We start from the raw sequence: 21,642 nt of genomic DNA on the forward strand, positions 1-21,642 counted from the left end.
TATCGGCTTTCCCATAAAGACATCCGAGCAAACTGCCCAAATGTGATCCTGAAGGACAAATCAAGGGCACAATGTATAGCCTTTTGCTCCATACCTTTAAGTAAATTCAGTTTTAACCCTGACGCATTTCTGAAAAAAGAAAAAGTCAGATTATGAAAGACTTGTATGGTATAGTATTGTCTATTCATGCGGGAACCCACATCAAAAGAAAAGGCACAATAGAGATGGTTGTCTAAAGAGTTTGATTCATGAATGTCGCATCCCACATCATCTCAGTCTTGGATAACCGACATGTGTGGTGTGTCTCTGTAGCAACCAGCTTTGTATTTGTCCTATATTACAGGCTAATTGGGATCATCAATCCCCCTGAGTGTGTGACTTTGTATAATATGAATACCCTATGATAACCCCACATCTATGTTTATTTTGATCTTAAACGAAAAATGAATGGACTCAAAATACGTTTTTACCACAGATTCCTGGTCCTCATAGCTGTGACTAATCCCAGCCCCCACACCTGTACCGACCTGCGCTGTCTCTCTCCCAGAGACTTATCAGCCCCCACCAGTGACCTCTATTTATGTGCTTCCCAGAGAGACCGAGGAGAGCCTGTTCAGAAGGGTACATGCCTGTCGACAACAACCACGCCACATTATCACTCCTAATACACTTTGAGTTCTGCATGTCAGTTCAAATGTCCTGAATCACCGTGCGTGTGTGTGCGTATGTGTGTGCGCGCGCGCGCGTGTGTAAGTGCAAAAGAGATGCGACAAAAGAGAGTATGCGCATGGGAAGATGTTTTAAACTCTGAGACGTTGTCTCGAATGGCAAGCGGAAAAAAGTGGAGCAGGAGAAACGGATCTGGGACCGTGGGTGCATGTGAGACAGATGAGTGTGTTGTGCCACTGCTTAACACCAGCTGCCACTGCCAAAGCCATCCCATCATTTTTACTCACACGCACTCACATCACTTCCCCCCCCCAGACGCAGCGAGGCCCCCACTCATACACCAAGAAACATCGCACCCGCTTACGCACACATGCGAGTGCGTGCATGCGCGCACACTCACACACGCGCACACCTCAAAGCTGTAAAAATAGATCTCGTGTGACTCAGCTGTTATGTAAAGTCTGTCTCTGATAGGAAGGCCTGAGGCTCTTTCTGTCACTTCAGCTTGACGGTCAGGAGCTGAGGTGACGTGTGTCCGCAGTGGCCAAGTCTCGGCTCAGCTCCTCTCCCCCGTCTCCCATCTCCCCCCCCCCCCCCCCATCCTCCCGCCCCTCAAAGGACGCACTGCCCCTCCTGGGTACAGTCGTGTGGCATCAACACCACCCAGCGTGTGCTCGGACCCGATCTTGCGTTCACGGTCTCATTTAAAAAGACGAGAAGAGTGCGAGAAGGGGATTATGGGCTCTGTTTAGGGCGGAGGGTCAAGAGCTGGACTGATCCGTACACTCAAACTACACGTTTCAAACACACACGTGCGCACACACTCTGTTTCTCTTCCGGCACATGTCCACACACTGACAGGATGAAGCGTGGCGTGGATCACGGGCCTGTGTGCATGAGACCCTGACTGCGAGCAGAGAGCGGGATCAGGGTGGTGTGTCTGAGATTTCTCAGCACCTCATCGTGTAGGTCAGGGTTAAGGCTACGCACATAGACTCAACAGGCCCAATAGATTTGAATGACTGCAACACTGATAGGTAGAGTACATAGAGTGTTACACAACACTTAGAAGAGAATACGGGATTGTCTGTCCCATTGGAAATTCAATTACGTAGCGGCATTACATATTTATCTTAAACTCGTTATTTGTTCATTGTGTGTGTCCTACAGGTGTGTGTGTGCGTGTGTTTGTGCATGTGTGTCTAGCCTGTGTGTGTCTGTTGAGTTGTTCCAGCTCATAGCTACAAGGGTGGAGTGACACACACATATAGACATACACACACGCCGTGTAGTGTAAAACATGCACTGCTGCGTGCTGTATCCTGGTGAGTGGTTAATGATAGATTTAATTGGTGTGCGGGAGTGCCCCTCCCCCAGCTCAGTTTTCCATTTGCTAATGGGAAAGCATCAGCTCACTGAGGACAGTAATGAGGAAAAGAACCGTGAGACATTATACGAGCACACGCGCGCGCGCGCACACACGCACACACATACCTTCTCATTAGTGGAGAAAGTGAAAGGCATACGCACACTGATTGCATCAAGTTCACGTGACCACTTTCATGCTTATTTACAGTCAGCCAATTCAGACGAAACCCTCTTCCTATCCAGTGACCAGGAAGCTGCTGACGAGAACTGCCATTGAGGCCCGGCAGAAAAAGGCTGTCTGTCATATTTGACGAGGCGGGGGAGTTTCAATCCTGTCTGCCTCAGAGTAGACACCTTCCCATTCTGCCGGGCTCCATGTCCCCTGTGCTTACAATCAGATTATGCAACGTGTAAAACTCCCATCGCAGCCATCAGAGATGAGACATGAGATTTGATCTGTCATAGAGCAGAACAGAACTATCAGGATTCCCAACAGTCTCATGTTTAGAGTTATTATTTATACTGTGTGCGTACGTGTGTGTGTGTGTGTGGGGGGGGGGGGGATGTGTGCTATGTCTCTTCACTGTCCCATTATCCTAAATAATCCTGTAGTCATGCGTGAGATGCGATTTTTCACGAAACAATAGCGGAGGAGCCGTGCCTCAGTGACTTGCAGAACCCTCGACCTCACGGCCCACAACACACACACATTGAGACCTTAAAGCCACATAGGATCCTGGAGTCAATCTGTAATATCTGTAGGTTTGTATTTCCCCTTGACCCCAAGGTGGAGGGTATAGCTCAGTGGTTACAGCATGTGCATGCAGGTCAAGAGGTTGCAAGAGGTGGCAGGTTCACATTACTCCCTTCCAGTCCGTTGCATTGGATGAAAGCGTCTGCTTAACGAATTCCATTTCATTCCTAGAAAAGAGAGTGTAAATTTGCAAGCAACGTTGACGGTTGTTTTTCACTTGGTTTTTGCATCTGACGACCTTGGTGAAACCAGTCCTTGGTTCCAGAGAGGTATGCTGTACTGCAAGAGATTGGTAGAGAAAAATAGGTTAACAGGTTTGGTGGAGTGGATATTTTGTCAGTGATCGATCCAAGAGTGTAAGTAGTGCGTGTTTTGGGGATGGGAACCTTTTCACACTTGTTCATGTGTTGGTTTGGGAGCAAGTGTGCTTTTACATAAAACCCCTCCAGTGCAAATCCAACTGCACATTTCACAACTTCCCCTCAGAGGTTAAGACACTCAAAACACAATATATACTATCTCATAAAACAATATCATCCATGCATGCCACAGAAATCTGACAAGAAATCCCACTAACTTGCCAGCTGAATTTAGGACAGTTTTAAGCAAATGACGACAAAATATGCGTCTAATTTATAGTTCATTCATCAGGACTCTTTGCGGATGGGCAGGTTGTGGACAAAAAATAGCTTTTCTCTGATATGATTAATCAATGCAGCTTTCATCGGGACCACACTGTGCGCATCCCCTTAGGAAAGGAGACAAGGAGGCGAAGGCTACTATTGCAACAGGGCAACTGACGCGCCGCGAACGGGGAAGTGGCTGCGGTTTGTTAAGCTTGAACGTTCGTCTATGCTTTATTCTCCTGCGATTGATCAAGAGACCGGAGGAACACACGCACAATATCTAAAATGTCTCTCCTTGCGTATATTCTACCGATAATCAGGATTTATCTGGTCGGTTTGAAGGTTCTTCTATGTCAAATGTTTAGCAGTCCTTTCACGTTGCCAGGTTGGTTCAGAGCTCATCCCGCATGCGATGATGAAAGATTAGGTTAGACGAAAGGTAGCCAATAGCTCTGCATATATCATGTTGGAACATCACGGGGTTATCTAAAAGGAGATATATTACGCATTTTTGTACAGAGAACATGATTTAATACGGCCAAAGTTTACACCACCGCAGCTGCCTCTCTGTATAGCATAGACAGCGTGTTCTCAGGCAGCCTAAAACTGCGTGCAGTCTGCGCAGTCCAACCAGCATGATAGTTTCATGAATATCTTATTTCAGCGTCTGTTTTCCTTTGGGGTGTAGCTATTACTAAATACTTCCCAAACTAATTGTGGAAGGTTTTCATAATTATCAACACTTCGTATTATCATAGAATATGTAAAGCCACCAGAGCATAGTTAAAATAGTAGATCATGTGCCAATGTTTAACATCCCTCTTCCTCTGTCTTCTTCTATCAGTGATGCCCAATCAACATGGCAGGGTTGCCATAGTGACTGGAGGAGCCAGAGGGATTGGCTATGAGATTGCTAGACACATGGCCAGCCTGGGGGCGCATGTTATCATAGGTACAGTATTTACCACAACACCTGGGACTGTCACTCACAACACATTTTATGACAGACCTGTGTGAGTATAATGAGAATTCAGGAAGTAAAATCACACTATGGTTTTCTTTGTTGCAGTCCAGGTGTGAGTAATGTCTTAAGACTTATGCTGCATAGTCAGTCTTGTTCTGTTTGGTGAGGCACCAATGTATTGTTATAGTGAAATAATTAGGTTGTGTGTTTACTACCCACCCCTAGACCAAAATATGCAAATAAAAAAATAGGCAAATTATTTCCTGAGGGCAAAGTTTTAATCATCGGTGTTTCTGACAAAAACCTTTATCCTGGAGTGTACTGTGTGTGGAGTTGGAGTGTGTATGTGCAGAGGATTGTGTGCGTGTGCATATTAGCCTTCTGGCCCTCAGTCACACTGCATTCGTTATGAACAGGGAGTGTAGATATTCCTTCGGTTCTGCATCACTGAAACAGGCTAAATGTTGCTGTGCCCTTGAAAAGGCCTACATGATAATCCAAGATTAGTGTGTGTGGGCTGTGGCTTGTCTCTCTCCGTTTCCTCTCTCTGCATCTCTGATATGAACTGCTTTTGGTTGTTTGTTTACCAGCACAAGATAGCAGTCGATTTTTCTGCCTGCGTCCTCCGTCTCTCCTCTTTCTCTCTCTCTCTCTCTCTCTCTCTCTCTCTCTCTCTCTCTCTCTCTCTCTCTCTCTCTCTCTCTCTCTCTCTCTCTCTCTCTCTCTCTCTCTCTCTCCTTCTTTCCCTCTCTCTCCCTCTTTCTCTCATTCTCCTTCTCCATCTCTTGTTGTTACTCTACAAGTATAGGCTGCTGAATATGCACTCGGAGACTAAAGTGATCAATGCTCCCCCCCCCCCTCCACACACACACTCATCCCTCTCTCCCAGGTGGGAAGGATGAGCAAGAGGGCCTGTCAGCTTTGAGGAGGATTTCTAAGGAGAACACAGAGGCCAAAGGTAATTGTTTGTAATTGTGGTAAAACATGCACCACACACACTCGATGGGGATAACTGACTTTTTGGGTTGTTATAGGAGTGTCGGAAATGTGCTTGCTTTGCCAAAAGATGAAGGGCAGAGTGGCATGAGTTGGTCCCTGTGGGTGGTCAGAACATTCTTTACCACACGCGCATACACTCACACGCCCAGTCGGAAAGAAGTGCTCCCTCCTGCTGATTGTGTGCTGGCTGTGAAGTGCTTTCGGCTTCATATCCACTACAGAGAGTGAATGGTAATAATGTCGCTAATGAGGTTGACACATAAAGTTGCTGTCGATTGTCGAACGACTGGGCTCGAGACCAGCCCGGGGCAGGGGGAGAGGAGAGTTGAAGAGAGGAGAGAGGATATGAGAGGAGAGGGAAGGAAAGGAGAGAGGGGAGAAGGCAGGGAGACGAGGAGAGAGAAAAAGACGATCAAATCAGAGCTCCAGCTCTGTGGAGAGAGCGTCAGGTTGGACTGCCGTACGGTTTAGAGGGTGTCATTGACGTTGATTTCCTGGCTGGAACTGTTGTGAAATTGATTACTCTTTAGTAATTGGCAGGCATCGAAGCGCAGGGGACAAGGGGGTGTCCGCAAGATGGCATGTGTTTGGAATGAGAATGGGGTGTGTGTGTGTGTGTGTATGAGTGTGCGCATCTGAATGACAATGGGATACAGATTCATTAGTATGTCAGGCATGATCTTCAAACATCTCTCTCCAAACATCCTTTGGCTTCAGAACAGAAGCAGAGAGAGAGAGAAAGGGAGAGGGTGGGGGGAGTGAGAAAGAGACAGAGAGCTTTAAAACAAAGGCTGGGAGAATCAAGGTGAATGTGTGTGTGTGTGTGTTTGGAGCAGGAAACAGTGAATACCAATGCAGTCTGACATCAGATGATCCTGTTAAACATGCCAGGCATCAATAGTCAACTTGTAAGGGTCAAGCCTGTTTGTAGGGTTACATGCATGAGTGTGTGAGAGAGTGTGTTGTTTGTTTGTTAGTTTTCCCAAAGGCATTTTGCTCCAGAGGGTAAAGTGTCTGTAGGCCTATACATTAGCGGGGAAAACAAATACGCTAATGAGACTGGAGGCGAGTTAATTCAATGTGGCCTTGAGTATTTGGGTACAGACGCAACAGTTGTCTCTCTCTCTCTCTCTCTCTCACACAGATACACACAAACATCACCTCTGCGAAGCTGTACACTAAACTGACATGTCTGTCTCATGCGTTTAGTTGTGCGGTAGCCTCCACAAAAGTACTTTGCCTGAAACCACAAGCCAGAATTATGAGTGGGAAATGGTATGGATTAGGTGTGTGAAAGCGCAGTGGGCTGTGTGTGTGTGTGTGTGTGTGTGTGTGTAACTGTTCTGTGAAACCAGGGACAAGGCCGTTGGTGGGGTAACGGTATCCTTCACATGTCCTTGCATTTGTTGTTGTTAGTTTGTCTGACGTTTTTTTTCTCAGACTGGATTTCTCAGTAACAATAAAGCGCTCTCCCACTGAGCGAGCTGCCCTGTTTTAATGATCTCGTTAGATAGGGATTTGTTATTAACTCCAGCAAGATTGATTAAGACTTGTGCCAGGGTTCTCTGTGAGGCCATATTTATCACAAACATGGCCTTGTGTGTGTGTGTGTGTGTGTTCATACTCTATGTATGAGTCATCCAATTCATCGGAGTGTGTCAGTGCTGATAATAAACTAGAACTATACACAGTAAAACTGTCATATTTGATGAAGAGATGCTGTGTGTGTGTGTGTGTGTGTGTGTGTGGGAGAGAGAGAGATGTCAAACTAAAGAAGACTTAGCTTTGTTAGCAAAAAAAGAATCTTCTAGGTAAATGATGCCCTTCTCACACTGGAAAGCTTCCCACTTCTATTCAAACCACTGTGTTTTGTTAGCCTTAACTGGAACAGACGAGAGACACGCTATGATTACCCAATCAACTCCTCCTTGAGGTGAAGCTGGGCCTTCTCCATCACATGTCAACGTGTCATTAAAGCTGTGACAAGCGAATGCTGTCTCCCACGCACCCTTATATTGTGAGAAACCACTCCAGTTATTTCCATGACACGCATGTTCTTTTTCTGTGAAGTCAGAGCAAATCACAGAATTGGGTTGCTGTGATGTAATGGCACCCCCCCCCCGCCCCCCCATCTCGGCACTATCGTTCCACTCACAGATCAATGTGTGTGTCTGTGTGCTTCTGTCTGTGTGTGTGTGTGTGTGTGTGTGAGGGCCCTAGGGAGGGAAACAGAGGACACAATGTGACTGGAGAGACAGGAGAGATGGCGGGGTGGGGGGGGGGGTGGTGGGGGGAGAGGCTGAGGGGGAGGACAACCGAGGGATGACTGGCAGGTCTGGAGATAAGACTCCTTATCAGCCGGCTATCTCTCAGACGGCTGTGGTCTGCGCCGGACGCAGGCTCCCGGGCGGCTCTCCGTTACCTGCCCGTCCCTGACCGAGCCTCCTGTCCTCTTCCTGTCTGCAGGGTGGCTGTCCTCCACTTGACCGTCTCCCCACCGGGTCTGTCTCCCCTCATCTCCCTCCAGTGCTGCCCCCCCCCCCCCCTCATTCTCCCCTTCTGCCAATTGTCTGTCCCTTCCTCTGACTTCCACTTGTATACTCGTATCACTCCTATGCCCCCCCTCCCCCCTTCTCCTCACCCTTAGGCCCGTCTGTCCTCGTTGGTCCCCATGGTTGCTGGTCCTGTTCGGATCCGAGCAGGCCAGTGATTCCGAGGGCCCGGCGCTCAACTCACGCTGGGATGGGCCTGACATCCAGTACTCACCCGGCGCCAGCCATAGCCTGACACATTGTCTGGAACGTGATACACCTTTCCACACACACAGCGGGGTTAACAGGTCAGCGTATCCCTCTCTCCTCGGTGATTACCTCCCGTCTGGACCTGCAGAACAAACCAAAGCGGCGGCTCCTTCCTGTTCCGTCTCATCCTCCATGACCCTGTAGCCAGTGAGGGGAGATAGCAGAGGGGAAGGTATTATATATGTGTGTCAGAGAGGAGCCAGTCAGCACCAGCGCACAGAGCTCCATGTAGGAGATTAATACACACTCGGGCTGCTTTGATGTTTTCCGGCATCGCCATGGCTAGCAGAAATAATCCTGTTACAATAGCGCTGATCAGTGTGTGGGTGGATGTGTGTGTGTGTGTGTCTTGTAGGATTTTTTGGGGGGGAGTGCCGTGTCGTCGTGTGTTCTCCTGACTTTGTTTCTGTCTCTTCCTGCTCCAGCACCACAGAGCAGAAGCTGGCAGAGGCCTGGCTCCTAACGAAACCTCCTTGATAGAGAGAGACAGTGGCTCTCCTCCTAACAGGCCTTGGCTCAGTAGATGGTCGGGGTACCAGTGTTTCTCAGCCGGTCGAAACCTCACGACCCACTTTTGTCCTTGGTCATTAAGTCACGACCGTGGGAGGGTTGAGAAGTACCGGTCCGGTACAAGGCGATGTGGTTGTATCTCCGGCCTTCCGTCTCAGCTCCCGTGTTCTGTCTGCTCTGCTGTTACTTTGTACCGTATGTAGTTCAGTCGCAGAAGTATCTCCTGCTGTGCAGAGGATTGTGGGTCAGAATAACTAGAATGGTATTCGGGCTCGCATACTGCAAAAGGCAACTGGATGCAGTTGGACATCCTGGTGTTTTTGGCATGCCGCATTTCACGTACTTTGTATTGTGGCAAACAAAATGGTTGTCTGGCATGCTAAATGGTACTGTAGTATGGGTATTGTGATACACCTGTAGTTCAACAAACCCTGTGTGTGTGTGTGTTCCCAGTGGAGTTTGAGGTGCTTGACCTCGCCTCGCTGCAGTCAGTCCGACGATTTGTTGAGACCTTCAAGGGGCGGGACCTTCCGCTGCACATCCTGGTCAACAATGGTGAGTGAATCGACCAAGCAAGATCAGTGCATTGTTTTGCACTGATCCGGTTTATCAAACCCTTTATTGTGTGAATGTTTGTGTGTGTGTGTGTTTGTGTGTAGCTGCCGTCATGTTCATACCTGAGGGCTGTACGAAAGAGGGTTTTGAGCAGCACTTTGGGGTCAACTACCTTGGACACTTCCTGTTGACCTTGCTGCTGCTGGACATCCTGGGGCACTCTGGGAAGTGCGGATCCAGCGCGCGTGTGGTCAACGTCTCCTCGTCTGCTCACCATGCCGGAGAGATCAAACTCCACGATCTGCAGAGCAGGTAGAAACCAGCACACACACACAGAAACAGACTTGGACTCAGGTTCAAGCTCGGACTCATGACCACTGACACGTGACACAACGGTAGCTGGTGCATTCAAACCAGGCAGGAGGTGTAAGCAGAACAATGCTCAGTCCTTTGGTTTTCTCCTCCCCTTTCCTCTCCTCAGAAAGTGCTATTCTCCCCATGCCGCCTACTGCCAAAGTAAGCTGGCGCTCCTCTTATTCTCGTCCCACCTACAACTGGTGCTGGAGAGCGGAGGGTTCCCAGTGAGCTCCTGTGCAGTGGACCCTGGCATGGTGGACACAGCCCTGTACCGCCACCTCCCCCCGCCTCTCCGCCTGGCACAGCGCGCCATAGCTCGTCTGTTCTTCAGGGTAAAGATCTCCCGCTGTTCCGACTAAGCACTCATAATATTAGCACAGCCAGTTAAAGACATGCATAAATCATCAAGCTCACGCACAGATAAACTCCTAACCCCCCCCCCCCCCCCCTTACACACACACACACACTGTGCATACTCTGTGAACACTCTCGATACATGAGGCTTTTCTCTGAGCATTAGCTCCATGCTGAGAATGAGCAAGAGTCTGTTTAGTGCAGAGCGGAGCAGAGCTCGATTATTTCTGAATATTTGTTGCATATCTTAAAGCTTTGGCCTGGGGGCAGTGTTCATTTCTGTAAGATGAGATAGAAGGAGACATGTGTGTGTGTTTGTGTGTGTGTGTTTGTGAGCATGTTGAAGTTTGTGAGTTTAATCATTAGAGGCAGTCGCCTCCAAACCCAAGCTTTCTGGGGCATTTGCCCCGCAACTATCACACAAACACACCATTAATCACATGCTCCGCCATAGAAAACCAAACACACATTAACACACACGCCATGTGCATAAGCACATTGACTAATTTAAGATTAACTACACACCCCAATTTCAGCCTGATCCCGCTCCTTCATAAACAAAGAAAATGCTTCCTTGTGAAAAGTTGTGGGTGTGAGATTTGTCCTGAATATTCCTTTTGAGTCTTTCTCAAATGCTCGAAGTGATGCAAAAGCACAGCCAATAAGCATACACAACCCTTCCATGTCATATGTTAAAGTAGCTTGAAAAGGCACACATACAACAGGTTTTTCACCCTTTTAGGGCAAAAAGGGACTGGATTTGTCACCAAATGGTAACACATGTATGAGTATTAACCATTGGGGTTTAACAAAAGAAAATCCCAAAAATGGCAGTGCTGTACCTTGACCAGTTCCACCCAGTCTATTCCTAATGTATGTGTGTTGATTTACTGGGATCATTATCAATGAGGGGAGCAGCTGTAGTGACAGGCAGAAAGTGTGTGTCCTTGTCTGTGACACACACGCACACACACACAACATCCCTCAGGCTGCTGTAAGCCCCTGCTGTTTTACTGCTCAATGCATCCTGCCCCTGTCTAAACACATATACACACACCCACCCACACACACACACACACACACACTTACACACACACACACACACAGAGATATGGGTCTTCGCCGCAGTCTTCCCTTTTCACCTGTACTCAGTAGGAGCTGCTTTTGAAGGCAAAAATACACAACACAACAAAGATCTCATCTCCACATTCGGGTCTCTTTCACGCACAGACACACACATACAGATTGTCAGACGTGTACAAATGACAGACCGTTACCACAACTAGGCTAGGACTGGCTCTAGAAAAGCACTGGAATTCAAACATATATACGATATATTATATGCGTGATGGCGTGTGTGTTGTGTTTCCTTAGACCCCTGCGGAGGGTGCGTCCACGGTGCTGTACACTGCTCTCTCCCCCTCCCTGGAAGGACAAGGCGGGGGCTACTGGGCTAATGGACGCAGGGAGATGACATCACACCCCGCGGCCCACGACCCCCAGCTCCAGCTTCATCTGTGGGATGCCAGCTGGAAGCTAGTGGGCCTAAACGCTAGCAGGCTAACAACGCCGGGTTAACCCCAGGACTCACTTTTGGACAGAAGACTTATCTTGGACTATCTTGGATAAACCCCTCTCGTCCTCTACTCATCCCTCCCTCCCTCTATCCTCTCCTCCGGTCCTTTTCCCATCTCATATCTGGACTTTATCTTTGTGTTGACAATCTTCCTCCAAAACTGGATACGAGACTGACAGTTGAGGATGCCCCCCCCCCCCCATAATTCTCTGAGATCTTTGTGAAAGGAATGGACCCCTCTCTCGCTGGCATTGTGAACACACACACACACATGCCTGACCAAGCTGTGAGTGCGCTGGGCTTCTTTGCAAGGGTGTGTGCGCTGATCCAATCTTTTCCTAAGCGGAAAACCGCCGTCTCTCCAATCGGAGAACACGACTCGTCCCTGGTGTGATGTCATCCGGACGTGTCCGTGAGTGTCGCTGTGTTCTCCGTGTCTAGGTTTCGTCGATGTTGCCAGAAGCGTTGCGCTTTCTTCAGTGTCTCCGTGTGATCCTTCTCAGAGCAGGTTTCAAGTTGGTATCTCTCTGTCCTGTGCCGTGCGATCTGGTTAGAAGAAAGGAAAGATCGAACTTTCAGCACGTGTCCTCATTGTGTTCTCCCAATCGGCCTCTCTCAGTCGGCCTCTCTAAGTGTACATTGTGTGTGTTTTACTCTTTATCAGTGTTTGTCCTTATCGTGTTATTTTTTTTTTTATACACAAGATAAATTGTAAATGTATTGATAGCATAACAACACACTCTGACTGGTGAGCTGTGAGTGAGAGTTGGAGAATATTCCGTTTGAGTTTGAGCATCTGAGCTCTTATTGGTTCTCTGCCGCTCATTCCTTTTGGCCCAGCTCCCAGTGCATTGTGGGATTGTGATTTCCCAGCGGTGAGAATCAGAATCCATCTGCAGAATAAAGACAAAGGCAAACACCAACAACGCACACAAGCACACACACACACACACACACAAACAATACCAACAACATATCCAATCGTGGGCTTATCTCGACGAGCACACCAAAACAACAAAATACACACACCGCCATCTCATCCACACTGTGATGTACCTAAACACTCTGAAAATAACAGCCTTATCTGAAGCCAAGCTTTTGGGTTTTGGATAGGAATACAGCCTTCGCAAACATGCTCACGCGGACATTTACTCACATTTACACAGTTCACTAACCCTAACCTTTCACTGTGAAGACTGTCAGCTGTGTGCTACTGAGAGCATTATGGCCTGTGCTACTGTATCATGTGTTTCCTAGATGGAGGTATTACTGCGCTAGGGGGTAGATGATGCAGTACTGCCCTGAGATGAGGATGCAATGTTCGAGATGCCAAACAACTCCCTCACCTTCTACCATCCCAGAGGTCAGAGAATCTGGGACGGCAGACCACAGGAACACTTCATCTGCTGTCTGTGACCGATGGTTTAAACCTGTGAAATCACTGTGACGGATAGGCAAGCTCTAACTTCATTATATGTGCCAAACACACACACACCCACGCTCGCACACGCACACACCTCACATATCGATGAAACTAACTGTTCAAAGCTCACCCCCCTCCGATCGTCGAACCGTGTCATAAAAACAATCTCAAGCTCAAATACTAGCGCAAAACAATGACATACAAAGGCTTTTCTCTAATCTTCAATTTGTTCACTTTGTTTTCCTTCCAAGCACAAGGTTTATGTCTTCCAAAGATACCGTCTGTGAGAATGGAATCAAACTGTGTTTGTTGGTAAGTTGCTGGGCTGCTTTAAGCATCAAGCCTTCAGCGTCAATCGAGTGAGATCTGGAAAGACAGGTAGACAGGGTGTGATGCTCTGTTCCTATGAATACTCTAGGATTGCATTTATATTAAATGTTCCAGTCCCGATCTATTTGAGTCTGATTGTCCACAGAGTATCTATAAACAGAAAGGAGGTCAGAGAAATAAAACACCCAGGTCCAGATGGATAAGAGGTGTTTGCTCTTAAAGGGTTTAGCTGTTCGAGTGGTGGATTTGACACCAAAAAACGATGTGATTCGTCTTCCTTTACTCTGACGTAATACAACCGCCTTTCATTCTGCGTGAAAGTCGCATAGGAACATACTTAAAGAATTTAGCATCAGATGGAAATCTTATGAGGGAAGGATGTCTGAAATGTGTAAAACTGGATTTTATTTGTCGAGAACAATGTTGCTTTGCTGTGCCTGAATCTCTCCCAAGATATTTAACTGTGATTTCGATTTCATTTTAAAGTCTGAAGAGTAAAAACTGTGGTATGTCTTGTCCGTTGTTACATCGTTGTCAATTTTATCAAATTCTCTGGAATGATGGGAGTTGTAGGCCGTTGCAGTATTCTGTGTGTGATTGTGACGTTCAGGACACCTCCTTTTCTAACACCCAAAGCCTCTCAATAAACATATCATTGTGCCACTCCTGTTTCATCCTTTACATGTGTGTGTGTGTGTGTGTTTTGTGTGGGCAGATGGTGTGTGTATGTCAGGCTGTGTGATGACGATGTTCAACATCAGAGACGGCCTGGGGCAGTGTCTGAACTCTGGCTCTCAAAGCTTTGACTCGACATTAAGGGTCTAACCACCGCGTACACTCAAAAAGGGCTTCACCGAATCTCCTTTTCTCTGTATTTCTGTCCTTTCCCCCCACCCCCCATCTCTCCACCCCCTCCTCCCCTCTCCCTCTCTGCCTCCATCCCTCTCTTTCACACTCGCACAGATACTCACAGGCACGCAGCCAAGCCTCGTCCTCGTGAAGAGCTCTCATTTAGACACGCATAATGGTCTGGCGCGGTGAGGGCTCTTGTGTCCCTGGGCATTGTGAGCATCTCTGAGAGGTCTCACTGTTGTCCCCGCGTTCCGTGTGTCTGTTTACCCATTCATCACGGAGCCCCCCCTGAGTGGTTCTCATAACACAGTATTGGCACCATCAATTAGCCTCTCCCCTTTCAAATTAATGAACGTTTCCCCCTCCATAATCACAAACAATGCTTAGTAATTAGAAAACCATTAGAGCAGCCTCTCTAAGAGTGACACACGGCGACGTGCCTGTAACAGGCAGATCTTCTTGCTAGGACGTCGTGTTCCTTCCCTGAGGTGACTGAGAAGCTAAGGAGCTGCAGATAGCTAAACAGCAGTCCTCTCCTCGGTTTAAAATCTCAGACCGCAGCTCCAAAGAGCTCCAAACCAAAGGCTATCTCAAATCCTTTTAGATACTTCTGACAGGTGTCATTCGGTTTTGGAACTATTTCATTGGTTCTCTTGTGGTAGACAGGCTCAAATACAGAGAAATCCAGGTCTGGTTCACGTCTTTGATCTCAGGGGCTAAACCTGGCTTCAGTTTTTTTGTGCTTGGCTCTGGTCTTTGATTAGCTTGTCGTTAATCTTGCGCGCTGACTGATTAGACAGCAGTCACAGGCTAGGTTGAGTGATACATTGGCCCTGTCATTGTGATAGATGAGCTCTCCTCACACCCGACTGGTGGGTGTCTGTGCTTGAGTGTGTGCGCAGGATTTTCAGAAAGAAAGCCATAAACAAAGAAAATAGGATGTTTTGTCTTGACTCGTGGAAAGGTACTTATGTGCCTCTCTCTTGTCAAGGTCTTATGAAGAAAAATGGATGCCTGTAAATATGAGGTAGTGTGCCTGGACATGTACTGTTTTCCCGGTCTTCCTCCTTCCCTCTGCCTCCCCAAAGACACACACACGCAAACACCGGACCCACCATGGATGACTCAGGCACTGTCCACTTTGAGCTACCCTCTGCCAAACACACAAATTAGAAAACTGCTGAAAGTATGTCAGCCTTAAGAAATAAAAAAAAACAAAAAAATGGGCAACCAACTGTGAAGAAACAGATCACAGTGGGAGCTCATATTTCTATTCATTTGTGCGGTAAATGGTTTATTTGTTACTTAGGTGTCGGATTTTCTATTTCCAACCATTCCTAAAGTACCATTTAAAACCAATTATTATACCATGATATAAAATGGGTTTGCTAATCGTATTATTCATTTATTTTTCTAGGTTTGCAGAAGATGCTTCATTATGGTGGTTTGTCACAGCTGGGTTGAAGAGGGGAACCTTGTCACAAAGGGTGATTTTCGTCAGCTGTGGAAAGAAGAGAAAATGGCTTCAAGGATTCAAGGAAAAACAGGAATCAAATGTGGGATTAGAAAATGAGCTGTCAGCTGCTAAAGAAGATTCATATATTCTGCAGTCACAAAGATGAGCTGGGACCAGACAACATTTATCTCAGGCGACAGGGGTGGACTCATTTATTTTGCCTGGTCTCCACAAACACACACACACACATTTATGTGCATTCTGAGGCCTCACTCTCAGACATGACAGCCTCTAGGCCACACAGCCTCTAGGCCTCACAGCCTCTAGGCCACACAGCCTCTAGGCCTCACAGCCTCTAGGCCTCACAGCCTCTAGGCCACACAGTTTACTCCACCCCCTCAGAGAGAACAGGAGATGAGAGCTGCTGTCTCTGCTGCGGATGAGGAGGCAAAATAACGGCTGGAAAAAAAGACTGAGGAGAGGAGGGTAAGAATATAAAAATGTTGTGTCACCTCAGTGTGTGGTGGAAGATTCATACTCTCACTGCCTGACAGTCACGCCTCATAAATGACAACCAGTGGGCACTATCATCTTTCCTCTCTGAAAACCACAGCTACCGCCCACGTGCCGGTGGAAATCAACATTTTCTTTCTCGGCACCTTAACCTGAAGGTATCCATCAATTTCTCTTTCAAATCTAGATCTTATTGAACACTTCCTCCACATAAAATGTTCTAATGACGAGCTTTGTTCAGAGCTGTCCAAAATAGACATGATAAAATAACCCTGCTAAAGGTTCCAAAAGCATAAGTCATTTATTAACCCAGGGTAGGATCTGCCTGGCATCAGCAAAGTGCAGGCTCACTGTAATCTCCCTGATGTTGGCGGACTGAGAGGGGGGGGGGAGCCACACACCCCCATACACTCTTAGATCCCCTCAACATACGTTGATACTCTCCATATTTAAGAGTCTTATGAAGAAGAACGAGCCACAGAAGATGCTGACAGGTGGAACTGAAATCTGACGTCGAAAATCGCCTGCCGCTGAGATTCAGTGTGCCTCAGACGCACCTACACACTTCATGTCTACTGTCTCCTCATTTCATCCCTGACAGCATCCATACACTCCATTTCAGTTATAATGGAGTGGCACTGAGAGAAAGAGAGGGAAGAAGGTAGAGAGAGAGAGATCGGGAGAGAAAGAAAGAAAGAAAGAAAGAAAGAGAAGGGAGACTGAAAGGGGAAAATAAGAGTCCTGCCTTTGTCCTCCCTGATGGTTCTTTGGGGGAGTTTGAGATGAGTTGGAGATGAGAGGAGTGGAGGGTCAGATTGGAGTGTACTCCATTAGCGGAGCACTCAGCATGTTGGGGAAAGCTCCATCTGCCCTGAGCTACTGGTCAATATACCTGCACCACCACTGCTCAAACACACACACACACACCCACACACAAAACGACTCAATTTACACACCCAAACATTGACTGGAAAGACTGGAAAACTGAGCCCTTGCACACCTGTGGTGAAATGCACAATCCTTTTTAGACACAACAGGTACAGTGCACAGAGATGGAGTGTGGACTGTTTAACTGAGGGCTGAGCCACATCACACCTATCTGTGTGTGTGTCCTAAGTGGGAAGGTGTGTGTGTTAACGTTTCCCCCTCCATAATCACAAACAATACTTAGTTGGTAATGATATAAAGGACATGATGTCTCTGTTAGTCTGTGTGTTCCACGCCCGTCCTCTTTGTCATCCAAAACAGATGAAAGGCAATGAGGCATCATGTTTTTATTTGGGTGTGTGCGCCCAGGGGACATTTGTCTTCGTCACACAAGGTTATCTGAGACTCTGCTGTCTGTCACATGTCACTGTGAATGAGTGGACCTACTGCTGATACAGAGCTCACATTCTCACACACACACACGCACACACACACACGCACGCACACGCACACACACACACACACACGCACACGCACACACACACACACACACACATGCCATTGGCTCGAGCTCATTTTAGCTTGGCCACAAGCTGCCAAACTGATGGATACAAGGACCTGTGTGTACATGAGTAGTGGTGTGTGTGTTTGTGTGTGTGTGTGTGGAGGGAAGGGGGGTGTTTGTCAACCCTGCCTCTCCCAGCAAATTACCCCACATACCTGAGAGAAGGAATGCGTGGGAAAGGGGAAAAGGGAGAATCAAATTCAAGACAGACAGTTGCATTTGAATGTGTGTGTGTGTGTGAGGGTGCGCTCGCGTGTGTCGTTGAGTGAGTTGAGCACCCTGCAGTGCAGTAATGAGAGAAATTCTTCCAACAGATGCCGTAGCGGGGCGAGGTCTGGGCAGGTTAAACTGGAGAGTCTGTGACAATACAGTATACAAAGTATAAATACGGTAACTACTGTGTACTGTGTATATACTGCCCATGTAGCTTACATGGCCTGATTAGCTGCTAGTGACAAATGATCTTCCAACTTGAACAGAAACAGCAGTATATAAAGGAAGAGTAATGAAGCAGAGAGATACTCTGAGAAGCAGGGAGAGGGACTGTGGGTTTAGCTTCTGGCAGATAATGAACTTTAGAGAGCGCAAGCAGACAGTATCGAGAAAAGAATGGTTCTATTCTTTTTTGATCAAATAGAATCAAGTGCATACATATACATGAGGCACCACCTCAGCACGTCTGGCCTGCCGGTCCTTGTCTCTGTGCGGGTGGACTAGGTCCTGGTTAATATTCCTCTCCAGCCCACATTGCATTTCCTCTGTGAGGTGGAGTGCCAATTATTATGGTAATGAATGAAACAGATATCAGATAAGGAAGCCCTCTGCATGTGTAAGAAAGATGCTTTTCACATTTCGCACACACCCGTTGAATTTCAAGGAAAAACCGGGATTTCTCTTTCATGTGCTTACTGATTCTCATTTTCCCCATTTTGTGTGTGCATGTGTGTATGTGTGTGCGTGTGTGTGTGTGTGTGTGTGTGTTTGTGTGATTGAACATCTGTCCTGGAGACTGAGGACATTATGTCTTAATACAGTGCACTATGTAGGCAGGAGGGTCACAACCTCAATGTCTGTACCTTGAATGCTAAACAGACGGATACACAGACTATGGATTTAACCTTCCACACTCTCTGTTCGTGTAGAGCTGAAATGTCAGGAGAGACATTGTTTTTCGGAACAAAATGTGACTGAGATTCCTTGCCTCGCAATGCCTGTTTCACTAAGTTAATCATTATATGAATGCATGTGCCTTTCCCCAGTGGACTATTTTAACCTTGAAACGGGAGCGCAGCACAGATCCCTAGTGAATTTCGATTTCTAGAAAACGTGGGAGTCTGCTTGTCTTCAGTACTGTTTGTGGATAGGTGCGACTACACTGTGTTTTTATGCTTGTGTGCATGTCTGTGAAGAGTATAGCATCTCCCTAACAAACTCCCCCCATCTCTGTAGGGGCTGGGGCAATAACAAGCCCAGTCACTAACTCGCCATACCGTCTGTGTGACTCATGTAGATAGTATTTTTGAAATGCAAATTAGCCGCAGATTATTTCGAGGGCCCGGAAGAGAGAGGAAGGGAGTGAGAGAGCAGCCCGGAAAGATAGTCTCCGTCTTCAAACCGCCGAGCGCTGAGTCGTACCACTGGTGACAGCAAAGCTGGAGTATGTGCGGCTGAATGAAGGATACATTTACATAATCTGGGCACTAATGGGAGACTTCTGGAGATCTCAACATTTCATGTCTTTATGGCATTGGGAGATGAGTCATGCGGAGAGAAAGAGAGCAGGCGAGAGGGAGTTGGAATGATGGAGAGAGAACCGGCCGGTAGATTCAGCTGTGCAGGGCAGTGGTGTCCGTGCCACAAATCTTCCAGTCCTCCTGTCACTTCTCCCTGAGCATGTCAATCAGTGCCAGTCACGCCCAGATGTCCTCCTTCCTGTCCCATTCACTCTCTCCCCCTGCCACCCCTTCTCACCTACCCCACCCCTCTCCCACTCTCTCTCTTCTCCCACTTGATTTCCCCTTTCACCTTGCTCCCTCCTATTCCTCTTTTCCTCCCCTCTTTCAGTTAATCATTTTCAAAGCCTTTTTACTGTCTTCCCTATCCTCACTCCCCCTTCTTCCCCTCTACGCATCCCTCTGTTCTCTCTCCCTCTCCCTCTCCCTCTCCCTCTCCCTCTCCCTCTCCCTCTCCCTCTCCCTCTCCCTCTCCCTCTCCCTCTCCCTCTCCCATCTTTTCCCTCCCTCTTCCTGCTGAGCGGCTGAAGGTCATTACGAGGAGGGGAGGGAGGGGTTACTGCAGCCTCTCTCGCTACTGCTCCTAAGAACCACCATATGGGGATGGAGGGAGACATAGGGAGAGCGTTCGAGGAGGGGAGGGTTGGAAAGAGAGAGAAAACGAGGGGAAAAAGTGACGGATTCTGTCCCGTCTGATGTAGTGCGGGTGTGCGTGTGCATATCGTTTATTAATTCTACAAGGGTCTCGCGGCCACTTAGTGTTCAGTGCTCCAATTCAAGAGCCTAGTATTCACACACAGAAGGGAGGCTCACTCCAAATTAAAGCTAGGAGGATCAGTGGAGGAGGGTGTCAAATTGTAACAGGGAGGCCCACAGAATAACCACTCCATCCGTTATCGCTGCTGTAATGACCAATGTGGACATGTGGAATCAACATGAATGAAGCTGGCTAATCAACCACATAATCCCATGAGTATCATGGACCGGCATCAAGTCGCAGATCCCACCAGTCAGATACATGGAGCAGCAGGTCAAGTCTTCAAATGGAACAAAGAGAAAGAGAACATGTTGACTGTGAGTCCTGTCGATCTGTGTGTACTATCTGTGGTTGATGAATATGTGTGTGTGTGTGTGTGTCACTCAGGAATTGTCAAGCTTGCGCTGATGCTGTCAGATATAGACCCTAGCGACCCTGGCATTTACAGTGTAACCATAAACAATCATGGCAAATATGCTAATCGGCTCATCTCCGGTTGGCTGAAACTAACAGTGCTCTTTCTAAAGGCCAGCTTCCCCTGTGAGTAATCACCCACTGCAACTGTATCCATTTAACCTTAAACAATGTTGCCCATGACTTTATCCCCAAACACGAGGGGGAATTCTCAGCACTGGTCAGTATGGTTCTCTGTGCCAGGCTATCTACCTGTGAATCTACCTGGGTGGTGGCTTAAGGAAACTAACTGACAAGTGCTCTTTGTCACATACAAAAAGCTAGATGACCAGCATGTATACTTTATATGATGTGCGAGGTATAGACCCTATATATGTAGGATTTCTCCTACATCATTTAAATACCACATTTGACATTACGCAGCTTGTTTTTATCGGCTCATTTCGTTATAAAGAGAGCAATAATATGATAATGTGACTTCTTTTCATGCTCTCCTGAACCAAACCTTACCTCTCCCACAGTCAGGCCCCTGGGCCTCCTGCGCTGTGTCCTGGACGAAGGGTCGCTTGTCGGGCTCTGTATTCGAACCAGCAACTCCCAGCCAAGAGCTCAGACAGCCCATCTGCCCTCACCTCAGCCAGTGGCAGGAGGTGGAGGTTGAGTGTGCCGCTCAGCGTGTCTAGAATGTTCTTGCCTGGGGTCTGCACAGTCGCTGTCAGCCCGGAGGGAGAGGCTGCTGTTGTCCAGCGAGTTGCGTCTGTGTCCGGCTGAGACCAACTGGGTTTAGTCACGCTGGCTAAGGGGCTGGAGGAGTCAGAGACGGAGAGGACCGCGATCAAGAGAGCTGGAGGGAATGGAGGGAGGGAGGGAGGGAGCGGAGGGATAGAGAGAAGGAGCGGGAGGGATAGAGCAGGGGAAAAGGGGATTGCAGATGATCAGGGGCAGATACAATCTTCAAACGAAACAAAAGGATATACATGGACTATCCATATTCATAGGCACAAACCCACACATGCACATGCACACACACACACACACAAAGCATGTCGAGCACCTTCTCAGTTCACGTTCTAAGTCCTGAGTGAGAGATCTGCCACACCAGGGACCGGCTCCCGCAGCCCAGGAGAGCAGAGTTTTAC

General features: G+C 47.7%; 1 protein-coding gene across 2 annotated transcripts; it reads left to right on the forward strand.

The window, feature by feature from the left end:
• The first annotated feature begins 3,593 nt into the window (after positions 1–3,593).
• Positions 3,594–13,949, forward strand: LOC146234137 (polyprenol dehydrogenase). 2 transcript variants are annotated; one of them, XM_084688059.1, is made up of 7 exons: positions 3,594–3,802; positions 4,262–4,369; positions 5,271–5,339; positions 9,145–9,246; positions 9,351–9,558; positions 9,728–9,935; positions 11,332–13,949. In XM_084688059.1, the coding sequence occupies exons 1-7, from the start codon at positions 3,703–3,705 to the stop codon at positions 11,533–11,535; spliced, it is 999 nt and encodes a 332-aa protein (XP_084544185.1). In that variant the 5' UTR covers positions 3,594–3,702; the 3' UTR covers positions 11,536–13,949. The 2 variants fall into 2 exon arrangements, with proteins under 2 accessions (XP_084544185.1, XP_084544186.1); XM_084688060.1 differs by lacking the exon at positions 5,271–5,339.
• Positions 13,950–21,642: the final 7,693 nt, after the last annotated feature.

Source organism: Hypomesus nipponensis, chromosome 23 (genome assembly GCF_054491055.1).
Source record: "Hypomesus nipponensis isolate SF chromosome 23, ASM5449105v1, whole genome shotgun sequence".
Taxonomy (NCBI): domain Eukaryota; kingdom Metazoa; phylum Chordata; class Actinopteri; order Osmeriformes; family Osmeridae; genus Hypomesus; species Hypomesus nipponensis.